Source organism: Caenorhabditis remanei, chromosome X (assembly GCF_010183535.1).
Source record: "Caenorhabditis remanei strain PX506 chromosome X, whole genome shotgun sequence".
NCBI classification, from domain to species: Eukaryota; Metazoa; Nematoda; class Chromadorea; order Rhabditida; family Rhabditidae; genus Caenorhabditis; species Caenorhabditis remanei.
Window position 1 is genome coordinate 20,613,885 of NC_071333.1, and position 19,089 is coordinate 20,632,973.

General features: G+C 38.9%; 5 protein-coding genes across 5 annotated transcripts; 3 read left to right on the forward strand and 2 right to left on the reverse strand.

Annotated features, from left to right (window-relative positions):
* Positions 1-4,986: 4,986 nt before the first annotated feature.
* GCK72_026129 (uncharacterized protein) lies at positions 4,987-6,044 on the forward strand (the record flags this gene model as incomplete). The annotated part of the gene is made up of 4 exons (XM_003101938.2): positions 4,987-5,130; positions 5,213-5,357; positions 5,462-5,613; positions 5,718-6,044. 4 exons carry the CDS (start codon positions 4,987-4,989, stop codon positions 6,042-6,044), a joined length of 768 nt encoding a protein of 255 aa, XP_003101986.2.
* Positions 6,045-8,282: 2,238 nt separating this feature from the next.
* GCK72_026130 (uncharacterized protein) lies at positions 8,283-9,662 on the forward strand (the record flags this gene model as incomplete). Its single annotated transcript, XM_003101890.2, has 5 exons — positions 8,283-8,368; positions 8,641-8,950; positions 9,002-9,157; positions 9,211-9,482; positions 9,542-9,662. 5 exons carry the CDS (start codon positions 8,283-8,285, stop codon positions 9,660-9,662), a joined length of 945 nt encoding a protein of 314 aa, XP_003101938.2.
* A 927-nt stretch (positions 9,663-10,589) lies between these two features.
* GCK72_026131 (uncharacterized protein) lies at positions 10,590-10,866 on the reverse strand (the record flags this gene model as incomplete). The annotated part of the gene is made up of 2 exons (XM_003101889.2): positions 10,590-10,729; positions 10,785-10,866. 2 exons carry the CDS (start codon positions 10,864-10,866, stop codon positions 10,590-10,592), a joined length of 222 nt encoding a protein of 73 aa, XP_003101937.2.
* A 3,829-nt stretch (positions 10,867-14,695) lies between these two features.
* On the reverse strand, positions 14,696-16,619 carry GCK72_026132 (uncharacterized protein; the record flags this gene model as incomplete). The annotated part of the gene is made up of 3 exons (XM_053736680.1): positions 14,696-14,765; positions 15,669-15,753; positions 16,535-16,619. 3 exons carry the CDS (start codon positions 16,617-16,619, stop codon positions 14,696-14,698), a joined length of 240 nt encoding a protein of 79 aa, XP_053580246.1.
* Positions 16,620-17,525: 906 nt separating this feature from the next.
* GCK72_026133 (uncharacterized protein) lies at positions 17,526-18,292 on the forward strand (the record flags this gene model as incomplete). Its single annotated transcript, XM_053736681.1, has 4 exons — positions 17,526-17,636; positions 17,845-17,922; positions 18,069-18,179; positions 18,224-18,292. 4 exons carry the CDS (start codon positions 17,526-17,528, stop codon positions 18,290-18,292), a joined length of 369 nt encoding a protein of 122 aa, XP_053580247.1.
* Between the last annotated feature and the right edge of the window lie 797 nt (positions 18,293-19,089).

The window sequence follows — 19,089 nt, forward strand, 5'->3', positions numbered from 1 at the left end:
TACTGGTAAAAAAATCCCGGCCGTGTGGAGTCTTATGCAAATTACGAGACTGTCTGGTTAGAAGATAAACGCCAAAACAGAAGACCAAGCTCAAAATTAACAATGAGATAGAAAATCCTCGTTATATCCACGAAAATGAAAAATCTGAAAGTTTTCAAGATATGTACTCGATGTACTTTGTACATCTCCCACTTTCTTTTCCCCCCTCCCATCCAATATGATTCATAGGCTTTCAGTCTTGAATCATTCTTTCTATCTGTTTTAATTGAATTCTTTCACCCACACATTTTCTGTCTGGCTCCGCCTCTGCCCAGTATAAAAGCAGAGGCGAGAGCTTATCTTTTATCTTTTAATAAAGCTTCTTATGAAGTTTTATTTCCCACAGTCAGTTTGTCGATAGTACATCCAGCTGACTGAGGGTTTGGCTGAACCTATTATTCCAAAGAAAACGATGGATGGTTCAGTTGAAGAAGATCACTTGGGGCTGTGTTCCACCCACAAGGAACAAAACAGTCAGAAGGAAGATGCAGCCAAAAAACTCATCTTCAAACTTCACCTCTCGTCATCATGCTGCTGGGACACCGACAGATCCTCAAGCATTTTGGACACTCATCGACGATCCGTTCAATCAGGGACAATTGGACAAAGAAAAGACGTCATCCGAAAAACGAAAACAACATTTCGTAACCCGAAGGACAGAGTGGAGTTGGGTCCAAACTCAGCTGTTACTTCACTCATTCAGAAGACCTGTCGCTCCACCAATTGGACGACAATCAAGATCAACCAAGAAGTCGGAACACAAGGTTCCCTTCTTCCAGAAGAACACCATCACCTCATCAACAGGACAACGCCGCCCATTGATGGAAACAACAATTGCGGACAACAATATCGTCACATCACCACCACCTCCTCATTTGCAAACGAGAAGAGACAGAACAACGTTCCGGACAACGCTCTGTTACCCGCAAGGTCAGAGATATCAAGGATCCGCACCCCAACCACTTTTGCGGCCGGGAGCCTCTCTCTTCACAGAGAGATATTCAGTTCAATGATACCGCCAGGACAGAAGAACCCATTTGGACAAAAGTCAACTACATCAACTTCGTCGTCGGAATGGCTTAACCACAAGATAATTCATCATTGTAACTATCTCTCTCTTTTCTCTTTCTGAAAGCCGGGAATGTACTCGATGTACTTTGTACATCTCCCACTTTCTTTTCCCCCCTCCCATCCAATATGATTCATAGGCTTTCAGTCTTGAATCATTCTTTCTATCTGTTTTAATTGAATTCTTTCACCCACACATTTTCTGTCTGGCTCCGCCTCTGCCCAGTATAAAAGCAGAGGCGAGAGCTTATCTTTTATCTTTTAATAAAGGTTTAATTACCCAAGTTTGAAGAATTGGGGGAGAGTATCATTCCGGTGCTCTCCGTTTGGGCGGTAGGGAGGAGTTGGGTAGCGACCCGGAAGTATGGATGCCCAACCACCGCAATCTGATCTGGCAATGTGTTTCGGATGGTCCCTGTCTCTAGATCTGAAATAGAGCTCTGGCCTGAAGAACACACGCGCGGACCGGTTGGATGCCGACTTGATCTGGAGGGTGCAAACCTGAAAGGGAAAGTTGAAGGCCGTGAGGCTCCTGGCGGGAAACTCCGTCATAGTCAGTGGTGTGCCAACACCCGACGACTATGACATAGTTGGAGGAATCCTGATCTGATAATAATCATTGTTCATATAAGGGAGGGGGATGGTAAATACCCAGGGTCCGAAACCATCAAAGCAGCTACTGACCAGCATAGTAGTGATGAACACATAGACCCTGGGGTTCCCTGAACTCGACCCATCTGCACAAACCCACTTTGTACAAATGAACCAAACTGATGAAGAGTTTAATGATTTCTTACATCACAGCTAGCGGACCTACCGTGAGGTAGACTCCCGCCGCTGTAGCAGGCTCGCCATTGGTCTTGAGGATCTTAGTGTTGAGCGAGCACCCCTAAGGACAACCCTGCGTTTCATGGTGCATCGACACCGACGAAGCCGGACATTCCCGCGTGGCAACTGAGATCATCGAGACAAACTCAACCGATCGCAACAAAACGAAGAAAAGGACAATCCGCCCAAAACAGAAAGTCGAAGAAAGCAAAGGACAATCCGCCCAAAACGGAAAGTCAACGAAGTTCAAAGGACAAAACCGAAGAAAGAATTCCGGACAGCGTCGAAAGGACAACTCAATTGAAACATGTCTCAATTGAGCTACAAGCAAGGCAACCTGAAGGTGGCCATTGAAAAGCTGAAGGCCCTAACCACTTCAGCGGAGGAAAAAGTCGAAGTATGGCAAGACCTCCAACTGGAAGAGATTTCAGCTCATCAAACCGAGCTGGAGAAATTCAAAGACCTACTGGAGTCCAAGATCACCACATTGGACACTTTCACAGGAGAGTTCAACGCGGAAGTTGATCTCCTGGAAGACGACAAGGAGATAAAGAAGGCTGATGACGTCATCGCAGCAGTGATGGCAGCTATTGGAGAAGCAAATGAAGTCACAGATCTGATCGCTTATGAGCTGAAGAGATGTGAAAAGGCAGCAGGAAGAAATCGCCAAGCTCCAGTTACTCCATCCACAGTATATCTCCCACCAGCAACAACAGTCACTCAACAACCACAAGGACAACGCTGGGATATTCCCAGAATTCCCAAGTTCAAAGGAAACCGCTGGGAATTTGAGAATTTTTGGACAATGTTCCAGACATTCGTCCATTCATCCGATCAACCGAAACTGCTCAAATTCAACTTCCTGATTCAACTATTGGAAGGAGAACCGAAGGAGCTGATTGCGAGGTACAAACTTTCAGAGGACAATTACGAACGGGCTCTGGATCACCTCGAGAAGAAGTACAACAACCGAGAGGACATAATCTCGGATCTCACCAACAAACTCTACAAGGACAAGTCGGAATCAAACACGATTCCAGACCAACGCAAACTCTATGAGAGAGTTTTCATCATCTGTTCCCAACTTCAGGATCTCAAGGAGAACATCGAAACCAGAATGTTCAAAGATGCCATCGTCCAGAAATTCAGCAAGAAGATCCAGGAAGAAATCTTCAGAAGGATATTGGACACTCCCACGGACGATTGGACACTCAACAGGATCCTGGAGGACCTGGAAAAAGTGATCAAACAAGAGGAGGAGCTCTTCAAACTCATCAAAAGTGCAGAGTCGGAAAGAGAAAGATCAAACCACAAGAATCCAGGACACAAAACAACAACGGACAAATTCCACTCAAGGGAAAACAAGAGCCCATACTGTCTATTCTGTAAAAAAGAAGGACACTGGGGAAGCGACTGCAGGACACATCCAGATCCGAAAAAACGGCTGGAAATGATACGAACAGATGGACGATGTGTGAAGTGTCTCAAGATAGGACACTCACCGGACAAGTGCGACAGAAGAAACTGCAGAAACTGTGACAAATCGCACCATTATTCCCTCTGCATCAAAAAGATGGAAACCAATGGCTACAGAAAGTACGAGTCATTCAAAAAGAAGGACACAGGAGCGCCATCAAAGCAAGAAGCAGAAAAGGACAAGCAGAAAAAAGCAAATGGCAGCGGACACACTGTAGCAGTCACATGCAGGCTCCAAGAAGAGATGGAGAGAGAAGAAGCCCAAGATTGGACAAGCTCAGTGGCTTTCTCGAAACAAAAAGAAAGTCCAGCAGCAATCCCAACGGTACAGGCAAAAGCGTGGAATACAAAATTGAACGACTGGGACAACCTGTCAATTATGATTGACACGGGAGCCGACACAACATACATCTCTCGACAAATAGTGGAGAGATGGAACCTACCAGATCTCGGAGAGAAAGAAATCTGGTTCAAAAGATTTAAGGAGCCAATTCCGGAAAGGGGTCATTTCATGAAAACCCAGATCACGCTCATGACGGACCAGGACAACAAGATCACGGTCAATCCATATGTAACGACAGACCTGGTCGGACAATTGAGACGTACGGGAATGTCTGAATCAGATTTTCAATACATCAAGGAAATGAAGATCAAGCTCAACCAAGACGCTCTCAAAACGGATGTAGAACCAGACATCATAATTGGTTGCGACTACATCCCAGAAATCATTCCCTCAAGCCAGGAAAGACTGCCATCAGGAATTACCCTACTGGACACGGTTTTCGGGAAGACAACCTTCGGAAAGCCAGACCGAGATGAGTCGGAAGAAGAAACTGAGTACATCAGTTACCAATTCTCCATCATCAAAGAGACGGACACCGCTCGTGAACGCGAAGAAGAACAACGGCGAGAAACGAAAATGAAGACAAAGGAAGAATTCACGGGACCAGTGGCCGAAGAGATGGCTGAAACCGACAGGAAAGTGGTACAATTCTTCAAAGAAACTGTCGAAAAAAGAGGGACAAAATACTACAACCGATTGCCCTTCAAGCCAGAGATCGAATCTCTTCCTGAAAATTGGTCGATCACTGCAATCCATTTTTGAATAAGAGAAGAGTGTCATAAAAAAGAACTGATGTGACCTAACATTTGCATAGTTTTTTATACCTCCTGCGTCTCTCCCTTTTCACTCTTTCTCGTTGTAATATGGTTGGGCAACCTCTGCAGTCGTCCTTTCCTCCGTTCCCTGTTGCTTCACAGATGAAAATCAGTAGTTTATTCCGCTTGTTTTCTAATTCTTTCTAGACTAATAATAATTTTTGGTTAAAATTTCAAAAGATATGAATACAATTTGCGGAAAATAATTGAAAATAAGTCAAAAAGGGAAAATTTCAATTTTCCGATAAGCGATCATGAAACAATTATATAAACAACATTAATTTATTTTATTCATCTTAAATCTTGGTAGTATTTTTCAGCACACTCCTTCTCTCTTTTTCTTATTTGAAACGATTCCTCTGTTCCCTCTCATCATACTCTCCAGTTTCATATTTTTTCAGATCTCTCATTTTTGCCATGTCTGGATCATCTAGCCCAGCCGTTGGGGAAAGAGCTGGAGGTGCTTCTCCTGCTGAGAAAAAAAGAAGATTCGCTGGTGCTTCGGACTTCTCCGATGTCGTCTTGGAAGTATGCGGCACCAAGTTTCACGTAAACAAACAAGTGAGTGTTATTTATTCATTCGTCTATGGAAAACCCCTCTTTGACATAAACGAAATCCACGCTAACCAAAAACCATTTTCAGCAGCTTGCAAGACACTCGAAATTCTTTCACAAAAAGTTCTATGAAGAACACAAAGTGGATACTAGTGAACCAGTCAAAATTTTCTGCTTCAAAGAGGATTTCGAAGAATTGTTGGAACTGATGTACGGGTACAGCAATGTAAACGGTAAGGTTTTCTGTTGGAAAAAAAGTTTCTATGCCAACAGTAGTTAAAAACCACTTAGTCTTGAGATTTCTGATATAATTTGACTAAAAAGAACAATATTCCAGCAAGAAACATCAGAACCATCATTCACTGGGCGTCCCACTATGAGTGCGAAGACCTCATCAAACGATGCGGGGATTTCCTTATGGAGGATACCAAAATCACCAAGGCAGAGCGGTTCGAGTGGGCTCTCCGTTTCAAGATCGACTACTTGAAAGTAAGTTTTTGTGTTGTTAATCTTGAAGAAAACCTAGAAAAACAGTTCTGCAGAGAACACAATATTCGATTTAATTTCTTGCACTACTATTGTCAATTTTACAGAAAAAAATGCTGGCGGAGATCACGACCATCGAAGAGTTGAGGTCGTTGCTTAAGATGAATGATCTCGAAAGCTACAGTCACGAGGACACAACCACTCTCCTCAAAATGGCACTAGAGTTGCCCAGAAGAGGAGCAGCTAAGCCGCGCAAAGAGGAGGCACATGAGCCAATTCAAGCTTCAATGTCCCGGGTCCAGAACAATGGACAAGATAAGGAGGCCAAACGCAGAATTGTTCCGGTCATTGATATCGATGGGCCGGAAGTGAATAATGCTCCTTCGATCCGTCATCTCCTCAACCTCCACAACAACTGGAGACGAGAGGACTAACAGAGACACCGGTTCGCTTATTTTGTGCATTTTATCTTGTTATTTCATTTCTCGCTCACTCTTTCTTTTATTGCCGAAAACTTTGAACAATTAAAATAAAATCGAACTTGATTTTTCTATTTTTATAGTTTTTTTTTCAATTACGGTTTTCACTTGACTGTTGGATACTTATATTTTATTGAAACCATTTTAACTGTTTTCTCTTCCGTTTCAGGTACTTCAGCTTGTTATTAAGCTCGAATGATCAGAAGAGATGTTCAGAAGAGGCAAGGCACCTCAGGAACCCATTTTTCCTTTCGGATCACTGGAGGACCAGCTGCCGTTTTCCTTTTTTTTTTAAATTGTTGTGTGCAGAGAATCGCGTGAAACAGCCCCTCGTTTTCAAACACACAGTGGTCCCACTATCATGGATCAAAAGAGAAATTACAACTGTTCCATTAAGTATTTTGTAAAGTAAGTTTTTTTACAGATATCTTAGTCTGTTAATTTCCATTCCAAGATAATGAAGACAGTTTTTTTTTGTCATCTAGATATGGGGAATGACGTGACTTGATTACTGAATTTTTGCTCTTTTTGAATTGAATGTGAATATAGCAAGGAGGTGACAGAATAAGTGAGAAAAAACGGCTGACTTTTGGTATCTGTGTTCCTGTTTTTTGAAAACAAATGGTACCTTATAATCCTGTTATGAACACCGGGTTTGCCAATATGCTGTCTCTGTCCTTCCGGAATAAATTGTATGGGTTGACTTAGATTGTCTTCTTGTCTTTAACAAAGATGAGTGTGTTATCTACTAAGCATACGACAAAAATTTTTTACCTTTTGTTGGTATTTGTGTTCTGTCTTGTCTTGTTCAATCTACAACACTATTTTCTGTGCTTGGCATGTGTCTCTGTGTGTTGACTCTTCATATTCCCTCATAAACCAGTGTATGGAATCAATAGATGATGTTAGGAGAGCGAGGGGGCCGTAATGTGTAATGGTCTTCTCGAGATTGACCTCCACAGTGTTCACGTTGTAGGACAATGCTATGGAATGCTAGTAAACTACATATGATACAATGTGCCTCAGCAATAGATCCTAGAGGCGATCTTGCTATATCCCTCTCCTCCGCTGTCTGGTGTGCTGGAGATAGTCTCCTTTTTTGCCATAAATCTCTCGCTTCTAAATATCGTTTGTAGCCGATTTTCTGTTGAAATGTATTTTTTCGGAATTTATAAATTGTGAAGAATAAGAAAAACGACATATTGGTATATTGTTCAAAAAAATTGGTCCAATTTTCAAGGAGAACGAAGAGGTGAAAGGTTTTTTACTTCTCAATTTCTGTGTTTCAACCTTTTATTCAGCATTTTCACATCCATTCTTCAAAAATTTATTTTTGTGAGTTAATGAAAGATTACAGCCATTATAGTCAACCAAATATCCGCTTTGATGCAAAATTGAACTATTTCCAGTTTTTTTAGCAAAAAAAGCGAAAAATGATGATTTTCTCTACGAAACTCAACATGTTTTCGGTTTTTTTTTTGTTTTCTAACAAGATTTCACGAATTTGGTGAGAGTACATCTGAAATTTCTGATTAAAAAGCAAAAATTATGAAATTTAGTATTGAAAAATTTGTCACTTCTTTACCGTCCACGGAGATCGAACCAATTTTTCGAAAACCATAAGTATGTATAGTTTTTCAAAATTCCCTACAATCGTTGTAGGAAAAGTTTTGAAAAAGTTCTTTTTGTCGGAAGAATCTGCAGAAAACTGTATTTCTAGGTAAGAGACGATGAAGAGAGTAGAGACTTTCTTTGACAGGCCAGACAGTGAGAAAGAGCAAGGAGACAGCGCATAGGTTTGACTTACAGCTTTACTTTTAGGAGATTATATATATATTTATTTATTTATTTATTCAAAAACTGTCCGAAAATCTTAAATTTGAGATTCATGTTTTGCAAATTTTGAATTTTTAGAGCTTTTTATTTTAATCACCTTTTAGGAAATGTTCCCACAAAAAATACTCAACTACAAAAATGAATGTTTAGGTTTAATTCACAATTCCTAAGAAAATGGAAATTTTAAGGCAACCAGTTACCCTGTGGCTCACTCTTAACGTTTCTAACAGCAACTTCCAACCTTTTGAGCAGTACTGTGTACATAGCTATTACGATCTCTTAATGATATTTTTTATAAAACCTATGCTTTTGGATTCATGTTCCTTCTTACAGATACATCTATCAACGAGTTGCACCATGTCAAAGCTTTCATCCAAACCAACGAAAGTCATAGGATATCCATGCCTCACTCTACTTTTAGGAAAACTTAGTTTTGTGAGACGGTAAGTTTTTATTAAATATTCAATTTAGAATAAGAATGTCAAATTTTTGGAGTGGTTGCTTTAACGTAGGATTTTCGAAACAGGGCTTGATTATGGTTAAGTAATCCAAAAAATTATTTGACAAGTTTGTGTTTTAGTGTATTTTTTATCAGAACTAGTTTGTTCTCATTCCAATAATCAGAATTTTGAACCACCCACTCAAACAATTGACTTAGAGTTTAAGACGGCTCCAAATGAATACAGTTCAAGGTAAAAACTTATTTTTGTTCCAGAAAGCAGCTATGTCTCGCTTGCCCTGCTCTCCGGAAACAAGAAAACACAATTCCATACAACTTGGAGATAATTGGTATTGGAGCATACTGCTCTTCAAGTTACTATTTATGCTTCAAGATTGATCAATTGACTGTAGAAGTTTGTTACTACAAAAGTTTACAAACCAACTGTTGTGTTTGGTATGAAAGTGAACATAAGAAGACAGCAACCGCTCTACCAAACAACATGTCAATGGAAGACGCAGCTGAGAAACTTTTCATGTTTTATATGAATAGACAAGGAACCAATATCAAAAAATTCGTAATCAAGGTAAGTATTTGTGAATTGCAAATGCTGCATCACAAAAACAGTTTTTTTCAGGGAACCCGAGCTTTCCTTCCAAAATGCAGTCCTTTAAACATTGGAACACTCTGTTTTGAATGGAGTCACGATGCACCAACAGAACACGGTGCCTGGATCAAAACAACAAGACCTGTGGACCATTTGAAAATATGCAATATTTTCCGTGATGAAGCTGTAAGTGCCTTATCTATAACTGTTTGTAGAACATCAAAAATCAAAATATTCAGCTCACAAAGGCAAAGAGTGTTTTTGTTGATTTCATGAACTTTCAAGAAGAAGGAGGTGATTTTGAAACGATGATGAATTGGAAATGTGAAACATTGAAAGTTAGAGGTGTACCTTTCGATTCAATGGTCACCCACTGCTGGACGTTGTCCAAAACCAAACTTCCGATCGGATATTCTTTTATATATGATCATGGAAGACCAAATTTGGAGCTTGTGACCCTTGACTGGCTCGGGATGCAGGTAAAGGGCAGGAAAACATTTTGGAACGGAAGGTGAGTTTTTTTTAAATTTAAATTTTTGCGTTATTTCACAAAAAATCTGGAAATTTTAGAAAATGTGTGACTATCACTATGGATGATTCAACCGAGTTCAACATTCACGGAGACAAAGATGTCGACTCTTTAGAAATCATAATGGAATACAATCCCAGAGGAACTGCTATTGACAGATAGTGATCTAATACAGTTTTCTTATCAAACTTTCCGTTTTTGTTTAATTCTGATCAGTTAACTGTTATCCACTTGTTAAATTTTTATTGTTATCATAATTTCTGATTTATTAATTCAATGATTACCGCAATTTCTTCATTATTCAACTCCATCCGTTCTATACAAACAAAGCGTGTGCAAATTTTTTTGAGCACAGTTTGGTCATCTATTATATAACAAACCATTCGATAAAAATTCAATAAATAACGGATTGTGAGAAACTGTTTATTTAAAATTAGGAATCTTTCAGGTTCCCGAGAAACTGAATGATAGAGGAAGTAAGATGTATAACTTTTCCAAAGTGACTTTTTTTGTCTTGGCTTCAAGCTGTTAATGTTGATTGTCCATAACTATTTAAAAAAGATTTCACAAAACCGTTGTTAACCAAAAATATAGTGTTTTGCTTCTGATCATCTGTTTCTTTGAACAGGGTGTCAAAGTTTGCCACATTAGAGCTGATAAAAGTTCAATCTAAAAATCCCCAAAGATCCGTCAGCTTTGTGTTCAGTTAAACTGGTATATTTGTTTTGAAAAAAACTTTAGTCCGTCTAAATCACATTGGAATGTGATGCGGTTTTCTTGAAGAAGTGTCCAATTACCAAACCGGAAAATATAAATAAAAAAGCGTGTTTTCGAGAAGGGGCAAATGAAAATTATAGGTTTTTCATTTCTGGTGATTGATTGAATACCCAAGAGATGGGGTCAATGACTAACATTGTGCCCCAAATAAGCCATATTTTGTAGAGATATCGTTTTTCATAAAAAGGAAGAGTTCAACTTTTTAAACTTTCATTCAACACACAATCACACATCACACAATCAAATCACTTTATACATGTAACTTTCAAGATTTTACTCATTTCAGTCTTCCAATTCCAAAAAAATCAATGATCAATGTCTCGACTGTTGATAGATGTTGTACAAAATGATGCCCGCACAAACGAGAAGAACACAGAGAAGAAAGAAGAGGAACCATCCAAGTTTTTGAGCTCTGGAGCATCCATACCGCGTGGTCAAACTGTACATTTCAACTGAAATACTCGAAATGAGTACTTAATTTTTAACAAGGAGCAAAAAAAGTATAACCTGGTCGAGGTGGTGGATCATCAGTGGTAAAAGTGATATGAATTTGATCGGCAGAGACTGGAGCGGCTGTAGTGAGCTCCATCTGTAAATAAGTACATGAAAAAGAAATGTATTAAGAATTGAGACAAAGATAGTGGGTAAAGAAGGAAAACGTTCTATCACAAAACCCTGCCACTTTCAGGCAACTAGAGAAAAAGAAGAAGTGTTTGCTGGCTCCCATTTTTACCCCTTTATATATGCTTTTTTCTTATGTCTGTTCGAAAAATCCCCCTGGAATTATCTGGTGTCTCGCGAATGATAATAACAAGTTAGAAAATGAAATCAGATAGACAATAACAAGGAAGTCGTTACCTACAGTGTCCAGATGATTCATATAAAATTGGATGGGCGGGTGAGACGAGGATAAGAACTGTGGTGCTGGTTTAAGGAAAAGACGTGTCGGAATGCAATTTTGAAAATTCGGTAAAAAACTTAAAAAGAAATAATAACGACAAAAAAGTGTCTGAAAGTGAGAAACACGTAAAAAAAAGAATTGCATTTTATACCCTCAAAATAGAAACTAAACTATTGAAAAGTACAACTGACGATATAATCAAAATGTTGCAGATTTTCGTTATTGCTAAAGCTAATGAGTAGAAAAAAAGAAAGTGCTGAGATATCTGCTCTCTTGGGACTCCATTAGGAAATTTTCTTCTTGATGTTTTAACTTACTATTTTCCTTTCCAATTCTCTTTTCCAAAAACTGAGATTTTCTGGTTGGAAAGAAAAATGACGAGCGCCACTTATAGTAAACCTATAATTTAATTTAATGCGAGATCTTGAAAACATGTCTTTTTTATTTTTTATTTTTCGTTTCGATAATTGGGCACGTCTTCGTGTAAGCTGCGTCATACATGAATGGGTTATGAACGAACTACGGTAGTGATGACGGGTTCCTCAGGAAAAAGTCTGAGAAGGCTTGTCAAGTAGTCCTGTAGTAGTCTACACTTAATCCAAAATGGCATTTCTTCAATAGACGTAATCCTGAAACCTAGATATGAATTAATTGGAGTGGAGTGGAACATATCAAAAATTTAATATAATCACGGAAGAGTAAAACACTATCATTCTTATATATAAAAGACAAGCGGTGTTTGTCTGTCTGTCTGAGGCGATGTCCGCAGCTGTTTTGGAAAGAGAAGTGAAACTGAGCCAGCGGCAAAACCGAACTGGAGTGCTTTCGAGACCGATAGCCGCTTTGGACCACTCGGCCATGCGGGCACGTTGCGAAAGGCGTGGGAAAGTAAATGAGGAGAGACCAGCCGGATGAACCGCCGAAGACGGGCAGATAGGCTGGTATAGTTATAAAATCGGATTATGTTATTTAAAAAAGAGACTGCAATTCTTGTTGGAACCGCTTTTAGGGATTTGGGACGTTGTTGGGGGGGGGGGGGGGGGGGGGTGCATGTTATTTAGTGAGAGTGGAAAATGAAGGTCTGAAAAAAGGTTAAACAAGAAAAAGGGAATAAATTAATAGTGTGATAAATTTATTTCATTCGAAATTTAAAGCCAAGAAATTACTGTGAAGTTCTGCCCTGGACACCGCCTTCATCAAAAGTCGTTTTTCGCGCTGCTCGGTTGATAAAGACGTAACAGTTCCAGAGCATTCTGAAAAAAAAACAACTTGCCTTGTCTGAAAACAGTTTCTCTCCTCATTTTTCAGCCAAAAACACAAATTTGCAGTCACCTAACTCAAAATTTGGTTCCGAAATGCATCTTTTCGACGTCAGGATTTCAAAATCGAAAAAACGCGTTAAAGACGGGCCAGAGAGGAAGAGTACCAGGTCACTATTCATCAAAAATGGACGTTTTAGGTCAAATGTTGTCTAAAAATAGCTTCTTTGCCCCTTTTTCAGCCAAAAACTCAAATTCGCAGTCACGTATTACAGAATTTAGTTTTGAGATTCATCTTTTTGATGTCAAGACATTAAAATCGAAAAACGCGTTGAAGTCGCACCAGAGAGGAATAGTACCAGGTTACTATTCATCAAAATTAACGTTTTTAGGTCAAATGGTGTCTGAAAACAGTTTCTCTCCTCATTTTTCAGCCAAAAACTCAAATTTGCAGTCACGTAACTCAGAATTTAGTTTCGAAACGCATCATTTTACGCCAAAACGTCGAAATCGAAAAACGCATCAAAGGTGAGCCAGATACGTTTTTCGGATGAAAATTGAGATGTTTTCATTATTTCTACGTTGATATCAAATTTAAATTACATTCATTTCATCCGCAGGCTACCGCCACCAAGACCCTTCCACACCACGGTGCCACCGGATCTTCATCGATTGAAAGTCGAATGCGGAGAGAGAAGAAGAATTGAATGACGACGACATTCTGATCATTTCCTCTTCCTTTCGCAACACCGTTTTTCCATCGATCATCAGTACATTTTGTTGTCTCATTGAATGTAATGGCTATGGCTTTCCAACTCTTGGACTTTTCTAAAATTTTTGAGCGGAGAGTATCTTTTTCGTTCAGACGTATCGAGACTAACCGTCAAATTTGAAAAGCACTCTGAATTGAACATGGTGGCTCCGAATATTCCAGTTGGCGATATTTTTAATAGTTTTTGATTCGAACACTATTCAGAAATTGTTATTTTCGTCAGTTTGTAAATGTTAAAAACGGAGTTATCATAGAGTTTCATCATTAAATTCTCCGAAATCCTCTTTTTTCTCTTGTTTTTCTGAATGAAAACCCTCATTCTTCCACCTTGCCGTCTGCGTCACTCGGAAATCTATGAATGTTAACAGCCTTTCCATTTTTGAGAATCATATTTGACATCATTAGGTTTCCATAGAGTCCATCCGTTCGAGCCTTTCAGAATTCATCCATTTTCCGATCGAATTCCTCCGGTTTCTGCTAGATAATCCACGATTTCGGAGTGGGTCCCCGGATGCATTTCATGGCCAACTGATTTTTCTGATAGTCACTATGAATGACTGTAGAAGTGATGAGTCCAAGCTGAAAATTATCGAAAATGATACTTCAATGGGTGAAAATGAGGTGCAAGGTTATTTTTCTACAAATAACAAACTCATAGAGGGTTTTCAACTGCAAAAACGTACCTGAGCAAGAGGTCCAACGCTTTTGGTGGCAACAATCTGATGTCGACATTTCTTGTAGGTGATTGGTTGCGGAGAAGACTTCCATCGTTCTAATTCGTGCTGAAAATAGGAATGTCAGAAGTATTTGATTGAATAAAGGAAGAAAAATACCAGATCTCTTTTTCTAATATGCTAGCGATCTGATACATCTGGAATCAAGGAGAAATAACTCGAAAAAGGGGAAATGCCGATTGAAAAAAATTCCGATCAGCTTTTTTCCACAAAAAATCAAGAAAAAACTATGGAAAATTGACTTATACTGAAAATATAACAGTTAGGAACGTTAACACTTGCATATGAACAAGTTTTTTTGACTAGTTTCTATTAAACGCTTCAATTAGACGCCAGGGCATTCAATATAAAAACGCGACAAAGGCGTCAGAGATTCTTCATCAAGACTAGGAGATTTAGAGTCGATGATTAACTACAAATTGCTTTCTCTTTTGTTTTTTTTAGCTTAAACTTAAATCTGATGTCAAGAAAATCCAACTTTGGTGTCGAAACTATATATTACTGTTACATAGTAGCTGATATAATCACAGACTGATAGACCAAAAACACCCAAAACGTGGTCAAACTCGAACGTCTCCTGCTATTAACTTGACAGGAATTTTCGGAAATAAGCTATTTCTTTTTTTATCAGCGTGGATTCAGCTAGCATGTTGGATTTAGCCGACATGATGGTTTGAGCAGTGCAAAAAACACATTCATCAATTTTCAATGGAGAAAACATACCGATGCTAGGCGTCCGACGTCTTCGGTGGCTATGAGTTGATTTCGAGTTTTTTTTCTGGTAATTCGTTGCGGAGAAGACTTCCATCATTCGAAATAATGCTGAAAATATAAAAGTATGGACATTATATTGTATGAAAGAAGAAACACGAGGGAATATCATTTTGTATGTTGTTGAGCGGTTAAATACAGATGCAACTAGGGGAAAACATCTCAAAATAGTTAAAGTACCGATTGAAAAAAATTCTGATATAATTTTCACTAACAAAAATCATTAAATTCATGGAAAATCACAATTTTTGGTGGTTTCCGCCAAAAAAATAAGCGAAATTGCAGTTTGGGGCCAGCACATGACAAACGCGTCAGTCATTGGGCTTGCGCATAATGCGAGATCGCTTACGAAGAGGGAAGGGTAGAGGTGATAGAAATGAAGAAGAGAGGCGGGAGTGACGCGGGACAATTTTTCTGGCTGAATGAGGATTATTTTCATGAAGAAAAATAAAATTTATCAGGAGAAATATTGAAAGGGAAAAATTTACAGTAGGAGACAGTGAGTAGCGCTCTGAATAGTATTTTACACCTTATTCTATGGGAATTTTTTTGTTTGTTCCACAGCAGTGGCGATGATTTCAGTTAGGCAAACGAAGTATTGATGGAATGGCAACCGAACCCACCCAAATACACCTTTTTGTAGAAGAAAACATACCAAGACAAAAGATCCGAATTAGTCCGTCACAACGTTTTTCAATAAAAACTATGGTGAACCATGTAGACTTCTACATCAGTTCTCTGGAGCGGCCACGAATTTGACAAAATCACGACTTCACATGGAAAAGTCATCTAGAATGTTGCTTTGCTGTCAAGATGATTTGACAAGTGCATACATTTCTCGATTTTTTTCTTTATTTGATTCCAAATACTCTATTACATCGGTTTGAAAACTGCAGGGAAAGATGGCATCTGAAAAAAAGTGGAATACTAACTTTTACTTTAATTAGAACTCACTGAACTCTCAATTCAAAACTGTTTTTGCCTTTCTTTGTGTGTTTTAGTGTCGTCTCTGCAGAACGATTCTCATCCGAAGACGGTTCTGAAAATAAAAACTGTTATGATGTCACAATTATGATTCTTTCCAGTTTTTTTTTTGAGAGTGAGCTCGGCAGGCAAAATCACAACAATTCGCTCTAGCTACTCTCTCAACAGGGCGTAATGCTTACGACTGCATTTATTGGCTGAACCAAAATGCTCGGATATAAGCTATTTCTTTTTTTATCAGCGTGGATTCAGCTAGCATGTTGGATTTAGCCGACATGATGGTTTGAGCAGTGCAAGAACCCATTCATCAATTTTCAATGGTGAAAACATACCCATGCTAGAGATCCGACGTCTTCGTTGGCTATAACCTGATTTCGAATTCTCTTCCTGATAATACGATGCGGAGAAGATTTTCATCATTCAGAATGATGCTGAAAATAGAACAGTTAGAAACGTGAGCCCTTGCTTATAAGCAAGTTTTTTGGACTTATTTCTATGAAACGCTTCATTTGGACGCCAAGCCATCCAACAAAAAAAACGCGTTCAAGACGTGTCAGTCAGACATTCTTCATCAAGATTAGGAGTTTCAGAATCTGTGATTGACTAAAACTATTACTGTTACATAGTAGCTGATATAATCACAGACTGATAGACCAAAAACACCCAAAACGTGGTCAAACTCGAACGTCTCCTGCTATTAACTTGACAGGAATTTTCGGAAATAAGCTATTTCTTTTTTTATCAGCGTGGATTCAGCTAGCATGTTGGATTTAGCCGACATGATGGTTTGAGCAGTGCAAGAACCCATTCATCAATTTTCAATGGTGAAAACATACCCATGCTAGAGATCCGACGTCTTCGTTGGCTATAACTTGATTTCGAATTCTCTTCCTGATAATACGATGCGGAGAACACTTCCATCATTCGAAATGTTGCTGAAAACACAAAAGTTAGAAGCATTGTGTTGAATGAAAGAAGAAAAACGAGTGAAAACCATTTTGTGTGTTGTTGAGCGGTTAAATACAGATGAAACTAGGGGAAAACATTTCAAAATAGCTAAAGTACTGATTGAAAAAAATTCCGATATAATTTTCACTACAAAAAGTTAATAAAATCATGGAAAATAACTATTTTTGGTGGTTTCTGCAAAAAGAATAAGCGAAATCGCAGTTTCGGGCCAGCACACGACAAACGCGTCTGTCATTCGGCTGGTGCATAAGGCGAGATGGCATGAGAAATGGAGGAGGACATTGGTACTAGTAATAGAGTAATAGAAGTGAAGAAGAAATTCGAGGGTGACGCGGGAAAGATTGTTCTGCATGATTAAGGATTATTGAAAGATACGGTAATTACCGCCCGTACAAAAAAGGGTGAATAACAAAAATGATGTTCAATTTCCTATCTGTACGATCCCTGAAATTTTAACTTACATAGTGGGACAATCAGTGATCCAGAGACAGATACATAAAATGGTAGTTTTTCTTTATTCTCTGTTCGCGTTATTGTGCAAAACACCTATTTTTGATTATTTTTTCTACTTGATAAAATATTAGAGCTCCTTGTACTACTCCTAATGGTACAGATACTTATTTTAAAGGTGTCCTCAATTTCACACACCTGTCAGGGGGATACTGTAGCTTTTGGTCGTGATCATTGTTCTCCGAAATTTTTTTCCTAACTCCGCAATAAAATCGACCGTCCCTTTCCCAGTTTATCATGGGAAACAGCTATAAACTTCCGTCGGCAACACCGGCCAACCATTCTTTCCTCATTCGTTCCTTTTTCCTCTCTCGGAATCGGTGACTTCCCATTCTCTTCTCTTCAAAAATGAAAATGTTCTTGATTCTCGTCTCTTTCTTCATGATTCTCGGAAGAATTTCGTGCTCCAGTGAAGAAGAAAACAAGGATACCAACGAATTCAATGGTATTCCCACCAACGTAAGTATCAATCTGCGGACAGAGCATATAAAGATTCACTTTAGATGAGTAGAACCTTTTCAAAGATTGGGGTAGAGTTTACATGAATAACGTTCAGATGAGGCCAATTGAATTCAGATAGTAATGTTTAGTAAGGCATAATTTGAATTTTCAGAGACTTGAGCTCCCCACATTATCTGAAAGACTACAAAATTGTAAATAATTTCAGAATTGCTCGGAGAAGTACAACGCAACCTGGTTCAACCGCCATTTTAACGAGAGCTCACCCACCTACATGAAAGCTGGGGTCTGATGTAAAAAGTTGATGAAAGACCAACCGTGGAGCGGGAGAAGGTATTGAAGCTCGGCAATGCGTTCCTCCCCCTACTTGAATCTGGAGTACGGTTTCCACCCGAATGAAAAATTGCAGAATTTATAGTTAATGAATTTCAGAATACCTTGAACGCAAAATGTTATCTTCTCAATGACCAAGGAACAATGAATACTGCCGTTTCTACAATCAAAAAGCATTGTGGAAACAAACCAGCAGCTGTTATGGTTCAGGTAAGGAAATTGAGGATTTAATGGCTCTTATATTTTATTTTCAGCATGTTAATCGAGCAAGAAAATGTTTCCAATGCGAACTGGCTCCACAAACTACTATCTCCTTTCACTGATTTTATGCTGATTGATGTTACTGTAACACTATAATGAACGCTGGGACACTCTCATATAATTTCTGGGATACCGTAAAAACTGTAATAGAAGCGCATGCGCCTCTATTTTTCAACCCCCGTTCGCAGATGCGCCTCTATTACAGGGGCGCTTCTAATAGAGGGTGCGCCTCTATTTTTCAACCTGTTCGTCCGATTATTTTTTCAACTTTTAAGTGAATAATTTTCAACCAAACTAACACTTTCTCGGACAAAATTACACGAGAATCCCCAAATTTGCAGTACTTTGAACGAAAAAGTTGGTTTTTAGTTGTGTTTTTTCACGAACTTTGAAAAAGAATTACTGAAAATCAGAAAAATATTCGAAACGTATTAAGGGGGCGCCTCTATTAGAGGGTGCGCCACTATTATTCAAACCGCTTTTTAAGGTGCGCCTCTATTAGAGGGGCGCCTCAAATAAAGGGGTGCTTCTATTACAGTTTTTACGGTACTATAATAAACTATTTACATTGCAAAAGTGGCGTTTCTCAAGAAAACTCTTCAGCTACCCTCCTGTCTCAACTTGTTTTCATCTATTGCAACGTTTCTCTCAAAGCTTCCTTCCCTCTTGCCCAGTGTTCATCGAAAATGCCAAAAATTTTCTCTGAAGATCCAGAATCACATCCAAATAGAAGATAATGCTTCCTTTTTTGCGGACATTCCCCAATGGTTGGTACTACTCGATTGAACACTTAGATAACCATCCTGTTGGAAAGAATAAGACGATAAAAAACAGAAAAAAGACTGTGTGTGCGACAATT